This window comes from Nanorana parkeri, unplaced genomic scaffold (genome assembly GCF_000935625.1).
Source record: "Nanorana parkeri isolate BGI_ZX_2015 unplaced genomic scaffold, ASM93562v1 scaffold2141, whole genome shotgun sequence".
Classification (NCBI taxonomy): domain Eukaryota; kingdom Metazoa; phylum Chordata; class Amphibia; order Anura; family Dicroglossidae; genus Nanorana; species Nanorana parkeri.
Window position 1 is genome coordinate 171,009 of NW_017308409.1, and position 10,917 is coordinate 181,925.

A 10,917-nucleotide genomic window follows, 5' to 3' on the forward strand; every position below is an offset into this window, starting at 1 on the left:
AGAATGCTGCACAGTGCTGTAGGCAATTGGCTGACAAGGAATGAGTTCAAAAAACAAAAACAAAAAAAACAGGCATGTAAAAGGGCAATTTGTAAACCCGTTTTGAAGCAAATGTGTTGCCCTATGATGCACCCACCACCCCCAGCTACTCAGACTTGAGTCCCAGTCACATTTTTTTTTGTTTTTTAATCCAGGGGGTGCAAAGAAAGGTGTACAAATAACCTAACCTACAAAGCAAGTGTGATTTACAACATCACGTTGCAGTAACTAGACACCCTGGTGTCAAAAGTTTCATTAAAGCACCATATTTTTTCTTTTTTTTCCATAGAAGTGCATGAGTTAAATGAGGGTTCACGCCTCAGTGTCCTTTTTTTTGTTTCAAAAGAAAAAAAAAAAAAAAAGGCATGTAATTGGGAACAAACTGTACCACTGTTCCGTTTTGAAGGTGACTTTGCAGTGTGGTCTGATATTCAGTGATTAACGTGAGGGCAATCCGTAGAAGTGTTAATGGCACACGGCAGAGAGGAATGGGAATCGTCGGAAAGGTCAGTTTTAGGGAAACAAGGAAGAGGATAATTTACGGATACACACAAGGGGCATGGTCCACCGCTGCTGCACTCATGTCACTTCGACCATCAAGTTGGACACCGGCTGAGGCTCTAGAACATCATCGGCTGGGCCATTATGTGTCAATTGGTGATGTTCAAAACTGGACTGAGATAAGAACCACTGGTCACACAGTGAACAAGTGAAATTTCCTTCTTGCTCATGGATCTTGCGGTGAGCTGTAAGGTGACTAGCAATACGAAAAGCTTTTCCACAGTCTTTGCAAGGGTATTTGTGAATACGGAGGTGGTTGTTGTAGGCCATCAGGTTAAAGAATTCCTTGAGGCAGTCAGGGCACTTGTAGACACCAGTCCTGTGAGTTTTTTTGTGGTTAAATAGACTGCTGGCATGGCGGTAGGACCGATCACACTGGTTGCACTTGTATTTGCGTTCTTGGCTGGGTGGGGAAACCTGAGCTGGCTCCGCCGTGCGAGGCTCTGATGTGTTGTTTTCACAAACGTTTGTTTCATCAGATTGCACTCTTGGAGAGGAAGACTGGAAAGAACTAGATTTTTTGTGTGTCCTTTGATGGTGCCTAAGCGTCAGTTTGCTACTAAATTCACGATTGCAAATTGGGCAATGGAAGGGCCCTACACCTGCGTGAACTCTGATGTGGCAGACCAGCTCTCGGGAAGACCGAAACGCCTTTCCACACTCCATGCACTCAAAATCTTTCTTGGCTGTGTGAGTGCGGAGATGGTTTTTTATGGCCATAGGGTTGGAAAATTGCTTGTTGCATAACGAACACTTATAAAGCCCTTTTTTGTGAGTGTTCTTGTGGTTGAGAAGGCTCCCGGCATGCCGATAGCTGCGGCCACATAGGTCACAACCATATGGGCGTTCTGCAACCTTCTTTGACAAGGTGGGCTTTCCTAGTTCGTTGATAGGGTTTGGTATTTTAATTTGGCTTTCACTACAAGCGTGAATTCTTAGCTCATCGTTGCTGGAAAACAAAACCCCACAAGCTTTGCAAACGGGTTCTTTTGTGGATGGTGCTTGGTTACCAAAATAACCACGCTTCTTCTTTGAGTTTGCGGAAATGGGGTTACTGGATTTTCTGGACCTCTTACTAAATCCAGCGGACCTTTCAGCTTGACGGTCATTTACTGTACTTGCTTTTTGTTCTCCTGGGGGTGGTTGGGAGCCAGTCTGGGACTCTTCTTGTGCATGAACAAACTGGTGCCTGGTTAGCTGCCTCTTCCACTTAAAGGTCTTTCCGCACTGCGAGCAATGATGCCTTTTTGCTTCATAGTGATTGCGTTCATGGTTCTTCAAGGCCATGAGATTAGAGTAATTTTTGTGACAAACGGGACAACAGTACTGACCCATCTTGTGGCTTTTCTTGTGGTTGAACAAACTTCCTGCATGCCTATATGACCTCCCACATTCCTCACACTGGTAAGGACGGGAATCAGGATCTAGTTTCCGTTTCACAAAAGAATTGGAGCTCTTCTTACCAGAACAATCAGCTTGATCTAAAGCAATGTCTTCACAAAGAGGTGTGGCCTTAAGCCGCTGAGTTTGAGCAAATTTTCTACATCTCGTGCTCAGACGGTTGCGTCTACCGGACTTCCTTACTGCAGCCCTTTGCCAGTGTAATCTTTGGTGAGTGTCCAATTGCTTACGTAGCCGAAAAGCTTTGCCGCAATCCAGGCACTTGTGTCTCTTCAACTCGAAGTGGATGCGGTTGTGATTCTTCATGGCCATGAGGTTGAAGAAGCGCTTCTGACAAATGGAACAGCGAAAAACCCCAGTTTTATGTGTCTGTTTATGGTTTATTAGGCTCCCTGCGTGTCTATAACTCCTGCCACACACTTCACAACGGAAGGGACGATGGTGAAAGCTACCCCCAACCTCATTCTGGTTATGACTTGAACTAGCTAGAGATGGAAGTTCATCTTCTTCCGCTTTTACGGTCTCTTCTGAATGTCTTACTAGCTCCGTCTCATGACTTCTTTTACAATTACCAGCAAGACGCAATGACAAAGCTTTAACCCCAAAGAAAGTTTTGCCAGATAATTTACCAGTTTGTAATGATTTGTCATCTACATCAGAACCACATTTGACAGACGTGCTCTCACTTTTGAGACATGGGCTTGTTGCTGTGTCATTTCTCTTTTCATCTCGTCTTGCACATTGCTTCCTGGAGAGTTTAGCATGTTTTGTTGGAGTATGGAAGTTCAATTGAGTACTGGAATTATCCAAGCAGGAATTATCTATGGATAAAGTGTCTATGCACGATTTAAAATCACTTGGTAAAACATCAGACGCAAACTGATCGGGCAAGGGAGCACTAGGGGAAAAGTTCAAATGCCCTCCTTCTCCAGTAGTTGATGGACAGTCGTGAAGGTCTGAAGCATTAGGTTCATGTTGACTGTTCGCTGCTATCTGCTGCTTACACGCTGGATGGTGCCTCAAGTGGTTAATGTAAGCTGACATGTTGGGGTACTGTTTAGAACATGCTACACATTGGAAATTGCCAACTACATGAGTCTTTTTATGGTTTACTAAACTTCCTCCATATCTATAGCTCTTTCCACACTGATTACAAGCATAAGGTCGGTTCTCTTGGCTTTCCTCGTTCATAGTTTTGTCAGAGTGTTCCTCTTCCTTCACCACTGGAGTTTGTTGGAGATCGGTATCTTGATTATCCGCATCGCTATTACTACTTTCATTTGACAAAGGTTTATCTTCAGCACCCTCAACTTCATTCTGGTTATAACTTGAACTTGCCAGAGATGGAATTTCATATTTTATGGTGTCTTCTGTATGTCGTACTATTTCTAATTCACTGCTTCTTCTACAATTACCAGCAATACGTAGTGATAATGCTTTAACCCCAAAGAAAGTTTTACGAGTTTGCAATGGTTTGTCATCTACATCAGACCCACATGTGACAGATGTGTTCCCACCTTCAAGAGGTGTGCTCGTCACTGGGTCATTTCTCTTTTCACCTCCTCTTGAACAACGCTTCCAGGAGAGTTTAGAATGGTTTGCTGGAGTTTGGAAGTTAACTTGAGTACTGGAATGATCAAAGCAGGAATCATCTATAGATAAAGTGTCTATGCATGGTTTAAAGTCACATGGTAGAACATTGGATATAGGATTGGGTAAGACAGCACAAGGGGAAATATTCAAATGCCCACCTTCTCTAGTTGTGGATGGAAAGCCATGAAGATCTGAAGCATTAGATTCGTGTTGACTGTTCACTGCTACCTGCTTTTTACATTCTGGATGGTGCCTCAAGTGGTTAATGTAAGCGGCCATGTTAGGATACTGTTTAGAACATGCTACACATTGGAAATTGCCAACTAAATGAGTCTTTTTATGGTTTACTAAACTTCCGCCATGTCTATAGCTTTTCCCACACTGATTACACGTATAAGGTCGGTTCTCTTGGCTTTCATCGTTCTTAGCTGATTCACCAGAATTCTCCTCCTCCACCATTGCAGTCTGTTGGGGATCGTTATCTTGAATATCTGCATCACTGTTAATGCTTTCATTTGGCAAAAGCTTTTCTTCAGTATCATGACTCAAGCTATGGGCCTGTAAGCTCTCTAGGTCATCATAAGTTTGGCCACAGTAACCACATATATGGGAAAGCTGGGAACTTCCATCTGGAACCTCAGTGTGGTCAGCCTCCTCTAGTTCACTCTTTATTCTTCTTAACAACTCCCTCTCTGTTGAATCCATAGGGAATGAAAATTCTGTCTCCTTTCCCTCGGCATCAAGTACAGGAAGTGACTCTTCCTTCACTTGCTTTTCGTGTGCAACCTGGTGCTGGTGAAAGTCGACTTCATTGGAGAAAACCAAACCGCAATGGCCGCAGTCGTAACAAATTGCAAAATTTAGCTGGTCTTGCACAATGTCATTTGACTCAGTCCCATTGGAATGGTCTTTTCCAGCATTCCTGAGAGCATGAGGTTTTGTGTGAGACTGAAAATGATCCTTCAGTGCTTGAAGACTTGGATACTCTTTAGGGCAAAATGAACACTGATAAATGCCAATTTGATGGGTAAGTTTATGGCTGTTTAAGTCTTCAATACTGCTGTAAACTTCCCCACATTCTATGCATGTGTAATCAATATGATTACTATAGTCTTCCGAGATGAGCTCTCCGTTTCCATGATTCTCAGCCCCATGGATGTCCGAGTTAATAGATTGTTCCCATTCAGAGTCACTAACATTTTCTAAAAAACGATTTTTGTCATTCTCTGCTCTATTGGCTTCTTGTACCTTCGGATCCCATGGATCTCCCTCTAGAGCCATGTGCACCATTTGGTGGGCAACAAGATCATCTTCACTATGAAAGATCTCTTCGCAACTAACGCAGCCATATAAGTTCTTAGCACCTGGATGGGGGTAACCGAGATCAGGATAGAGAAATCTAGAACTGTCGTGCATTTCCCCAATTTGGCGATTTTTAACTTTGTGGTGGATTCTTATGTGATTTTTTAAGGCAGCCATGTTGTGAACATGCCTGGAACAATAAGGGCACATATAGTCGCCGGTTTGGTGGGTTCTTTTGTGGTTGATTAGGCTCCCTGAATGCCGGTATGACTTGTTGCAAAGGTCACATTCATATATCCGCCTACCTTGATATTCTGAGGCTTCAAGAATCTTAACTTGAGATCCCAGTTTCTCTGTGGTTTTACAAGCATTATGAGGATCAGTCAGAGTTTCCTCTTTGTTAAGGTCTATGGGTGGCTGTATAGAGCAAGGGACCTGTGTTGAGTTTCCACAAATCTGGCTGTGACACTGAAAACTCTCTGTACAGTCAAAGGATTCTCCACAGGAGCAAGAGATTTGTGTCAAAGATCCATTACCAGCTGTATCATTAGCATCTGTTTGGGGGAACATATTCTCATTTGACTTCACAGAGTGGACAGTCTTATTTTGCAAGAATTTGGGCCTACCACGAAAATACTGACGGCCCCTTCTAGATAAGATTCCCCTACGACCTGCATATGACCGACTATGGAAGCGAAGGTGGTTTCTAAGGGCCATCAGATTGGAGTATTGCTTTGGGCAGAGAGAACATTGAAATATTCCCGTCTTATGTGTGAGCTTATGGTTTATTAAGCTGCTTTTGTGCCGGTATGTCCTTCCACAAGGTTCACACTTATAGGGCCTATCTGCTGGTGATTTATCATGCCCCTCTAATTGAGAAGACTCCTCTTTAAAGACTGTCTCTTCTAATGTATGCTGTTCAAAGTCACTGGATGCATCTTGGATTTTACCAGCATTGCTTTGTGGTGTTCCTTCAAGTGGGGTAGTTAATGTCTCCTCATGTGTCCACTGATGCAGTGTTTGTTGTTGAGCAAGTTCCCCCATCTCATGCTTCACAGAGTTTGGCATGCTAGCGCCAGAGGTGTCACTGTTATTTTGGGATACTTGAGGATTTTCAGGCCAGTAAGTGCCCGATTCAAGAGCCTCCTCTATGTTTTGTGTATCGCTGTAGGATTCTTTTATTGCTTCCTCTTGATGGATTACTTGATGTTGCAAAAAATCACTCTCATTAGGTAAACATTCACCACAGATTCTACACTGGAAAGGGTCTTCTGGATTTTGGAAGAGATCAGAGAAGCTAGCTGGATGAAAGTAGTTATCCTCCACCTTCCTCCCTGGTCTAGACTTAAAGTGCGCTCGAAAATGGTTATTTAAGGCAGCAACATTGAACATCTGCTTAGAACACACGGGACAAGCATACACTCCTGTTTGGTGAGTTTTTTTGTGATTTATGAGACTTCCAGCATGTCTGTAAGTCTTTCCACACTCTTGGCACCTAAACGGTCTAGTTTCTGAATCTCCAGGCTTGCCCTCTTCTTCAAGTGTTTCATCACATTGCTGCTGCTCAGACTGCTGACCAGCTTCCTCTGATGCGAAGGTTGAATCAGGATCCTCTGTATTTTCTTCCTCTCGTACCATACTGTCCTTGCTTGAATGCTGTGGCATCTGTTCTGAACAGAGTGAATCGGGATGAAAATCATCTTGGAGCTTCTGAATTGGTGAAGGTAACTTTTCTTTGTCTTCCTCATAATTACTGCTTTCGGAAACCTGAACTACAGTAGGCAGACCCTCATGTTTGTCCATAGTATCATTAGCATGCAATATATCGCTTTGTAGTGTATCTGTAGGTCCAAACAGAGGGCCACCAAGTTTTGCAGTATATCGAGGGGATTTGCATCTCTGTCTGGAGTCTGAATGAAGGCGGCAATGGTTTTTCATGGCCATGAGGTTGGAGAACTCCTTAAAGCAGATCGCACACTGGTACAAACCCACCATATGGCTTTGCCTGTGGTTTGCAAGACTGCCTGCATGTTTATATGCTTTCTCACACTGATTACATTTATAACGATATTCCTCTGTGTTGTCATTGGGTGTCAGTTCTTCCCTAGGTTCTTCTGTAGACCCCTGTTGAATTACAGTGTCATCTTTTGCATGTTCCTCCGCCGGTGAATTTCCATCTTGGTAATACTTTGAAACAACTTGAGTAAAGTCTCCTGGCACCATGGATTCAGCAATATAGTTTTCCAAGTTACTAATTAAGTTGCTACTATCCACTGAGATAGGAGTTTGCACATCAACTTTGTGGTTTCTTCCTAAGCTTTCAGCACTAGAGACTGAGAAAAAACCATGCGAAGACCTTCGGTGGTTGTAAAGCTGCTGTGACATACGAAATGCCTCTCCACACTGCTCGCACTTGAAACGCTTGTCCTCAGAGTGTGTGCGCAAGTGACTTTTCAAGCCCATGGGGTTGGAAAACTCCTTCTGGCAGATGAGACAACTGTAAAGGCCAACCTGATGAGTTTTCTTATGGTTTACCAAGCTGCCAGCATGTCGATAACTCTTGTCACACTGATTGCACTTATACGGTCTCTCTTCTCTATAACTTTCCTCTGTGCTTTTCAGCTCCGTTGAGTTAGAGAACAAATCCACGTCGGCTTGGTCGGCCCCGAAACTTTCTTCCTCCATGCTTAATCTAGAACGGTATGGGCTTTTCAAAACAAGAATTCTCTATCCATCACCACGAAACTAGGACATGGGGTTGAACCGACTTGACTTCCAGCTTGTGCGGCATCTTACAGTCAGCATACATCTGGTGTTTACTTCCACAGCCAGGTCCATTATAGTCGTAGTTTCTTCTCATCAAACCTGTAAACATATTTTAAAGTCACAATTAAAACGGGTCAATAAAATGCAAGTCTTTTGTTTACGTAGAGTGACAATACAAGTACGAAGATTTGTTTTAACCGAATGACAAAAAAACCTAAACACTATGAAAACCTATGTATACAGTCATTTGTGTACATGCAAAAGATTGCCCCCAAAACTAAATTATACAGGCCACATCTGAAATAAATAATTTTGCTGGTGTTTACATAAAATGAAATGAGCAATGCATAGCTATAGGCAGACATTTGGTTACATATGAAGGTAACTAAAAACCTAACCTGCCAATTGTGTTTTCAATTTACAAAAAATACTTTGAAAATCATTTTAATGCAGTTTCCTCTTTTGTATATTCATAGTGAAGCAATCCTATTAAAAAAGCAAGTACTAGGCAGAGTGCCTTCAGACCTGAAAGTGGATATTTTTAAAATTTGAGGGCTCGTGAGGTGTCCAGGAAGATGAAAAACTAAGTCAGGGTCAATGCCTTATGCCAACTTTTTTTTTACTTTGTAGCTACTGCAGGTTTCCTATAATTTCGGGGTAGGTAAACTTCAGCCCAGCTATGGCATACACGATATTCCATCATGCTGCTGCCTCTGGAGGTCATGCTTTTGGGTGTCAAGAGTCCTGCAATGCCTATTGGGATTTCTAGTTACACAACAGCTTGAACTTTGGTTACCACTGCTGTAATTGAATTACCAAATGTGTGCTTTGAGGTGAAAATGACTGTCCCTCTATTAGATGGTTATTTATAAATTCGATAGGTCATCTAAGAGACTCAGAAGAACTCGGAAAAGCGACAGTCCCTATGTAGGAGCCAAGAGAAATTCACGGGGAATGCATTCTAGAACAGCCTTTTTAACCAGGGTTGCTCAGAACTTCAGGGATCTGCAAGAGATCACTACATTGGGCCATGAAAAGGTGAGCTGTTGTGGATTGACCTCCCACCTGACAGTACCCGAATAGTGCCGGAACCAACATTAGCAGGCAGAGCAAGCAGCGTGAGACCGGTGGTCTCCTCATTTTTCATGAGAGTAACCACCAAAACCAGTGATCTTTATAGCAGTCTGTGGAAGCAGTATTCTTCCCGTGGACAACCAACGTTTAGGACATCTTCCTACTGACTAATGCAGGGGGCATTGTCTCTGGTGACTGCCAACTAACATAAGGGAGCAAGTCTCCATTGGCTGTCAACGTAAGGGGGAACATCTCAACTGACAGTCAACATAAAACAGTCAAATCACCACTTAACACCAACATAAAAGGGGCTGAACCCCACTCATCACCAATGTAAGGGCGCACATCTTCACTAACCACCAATATAAAAGGGCATGTTTTTAATGTTATTGAAAAGAGGGCGCATCTCCACTGACAAACAACACAAGGGAGCACACCTCCACTGACTCCCAACATAAAGGGATACGCCTCCACTAACCGACAACCTTAAAAAGCACATCTTCACTAACCCCAAACATAACAGAGCATGACTCCACTGAGTGCCAACAAAAGGCGACAAGTCTCCACTGAGTGCCAACAGAAGGGGATAGGTCTCCACTAGAGCTGCAGCTAACGATTATTTTCAAAATCGATTAGTTAGCCGATTATTAAGTTCGATTAATCGGTTAATCGGATAAACAATAAAATACATTTAAAAAAATGGCTCCAGTAATGGACTACTAGTTTGTATTGAGATTGCAGTCCATCACAGGAGCAAGCTTTGGAGCGGTGGAAGTAAAAAAAAAGTGTGGTGTGCAATATAGTGAAATGGAAAGTTTATAATTATACAGCAATCAATGCAGAATGGCAACGGCTATAGAAAACTACAAATCCCAGCAATAGTACATTTTACAGCGCAATGCAGAATATCACCAGCTATAGGAGCACAACAAATGACAGCAATAGTACATTATAGCTGGCGGTATTCTGCATTGCGCTGTATAATGTACTGTTGCTGGGTTTTGTAGTCATCTATAGCTAGTGATATTCGGCATTGCACCACTGTATAATGTATTATTGCTGGGATTTGTAGTGCTCCTCTATAGCTGGTGGAATTCCGCATGGCGCTGTATAATGTATTATTGCTGGGATTTGTAGTCCTTTATACAGCGCAATGCAGAATATCACCAGCTATAGAGGAGTACAACAAATCACAGCAATACATTATACATACAGTGTATAATGTATTGCTGGGATTTGTATTCCTATGTATAATATACAGCACAATGTACCATCAGCTATAGAGGAATACAAATCCCAGCAATACATTATAGAGCACCATGTGTGGGAAAGTGCAGGCTTACCTGAGCAGTCTTCCAGCAACTTGCTTCTGAGATCGGGCCTGTCTGTCGGCGGCTGTCATCCCCCCACACCTCCTCCTCCTTACTACATCTCCCCGCGTCCCTGTGCCGATCGTGGATGTGGGCGGGTGGTGAGTGTGAGGCGGGAAGGAGGTGTGGCGTGTAGAGCGTTGATGCGGGCGGGTCTGGCAGCGGTGAGCGTGAGTTGGGGAGGAGGTGCGGCGCGCAGCGTGTGTGGGGCCGTGAACAGGGCCAACTGATCGGAAGCCGATTAATCGATTATTGAAAAAGTTGACAACTTTTTCAATAATCGATTATAATCGATTATGTCGATTAGTTGTTGCAGCCCTAGTCTCCACTGAGTGCCAACCTAAAGAAGCACATCTTCATTGACCACCACCATAAGGGATTATGTATCCACTGACGGTCAACAAAAGGGGGGCATCAAGATTTTCTGTGACCGTTTCTTTGCTGGTTATTATTGTTAGTTACATTTTTTTTTCCCCCACGCAGCAAGCACAAGTTTCACATTATAGAAGTAAATTCCATTTTTTTCTTTTAGTGGTATCTCTGAAATGTACTGAACATGCCAATGTACGGATAGCTGCGAATATCATTTTTTCATAATATTCGAGGCTGAATAAAGACACAGGTCCATCAAGTCCAACCTTTATGTGTTAGTGTGTGTGTGTAGTGCGTCCATGTGTGTATATGAGTCGCTGTGTGGTCTTAGGTTTTAAGAATACTTGTACCCCTGTATGTTACGGTCTCTGAGGAAGGCATCTAATTAATTTTTGAATGATTCAATTACTTTCTGCTGCTACCACTGCTTGTGGCAGAG

General features: G+C 43.0%; 1 protein-coding gene across 1 annotated transcript; it reads right to left on the reverse strand.

Moving 5' to 3' along the window:
• Positions 1-572: 572 nt before the first annotated feature.
• Positions 573-7,581, reverse strand: LOC108800808 (zinc finger protein 646-like). Its single transcript, XM_018572818.1, has one exon. It carries the CDS (start codon positions 7,579-7,581, stop codon positions 619-621), a length of 6,963 nt encoding a protein of 2,320 aa, XP_018428320.1. The 3' UTR covers positions 573-618.
• Positions 7,582-10,917: the final 3,336 nt, after the last annotated feature.

What these genes read in the sequence shown, in the direction of transcription:
- LOC108800808 (XM_018572818.1), bottom strand. Translation starts at nt 7,581, where the DNA reads ATGGAGGAAGAAAGTTTCGGGGCCGACCAAGCCGACGTGGATTTGTTC.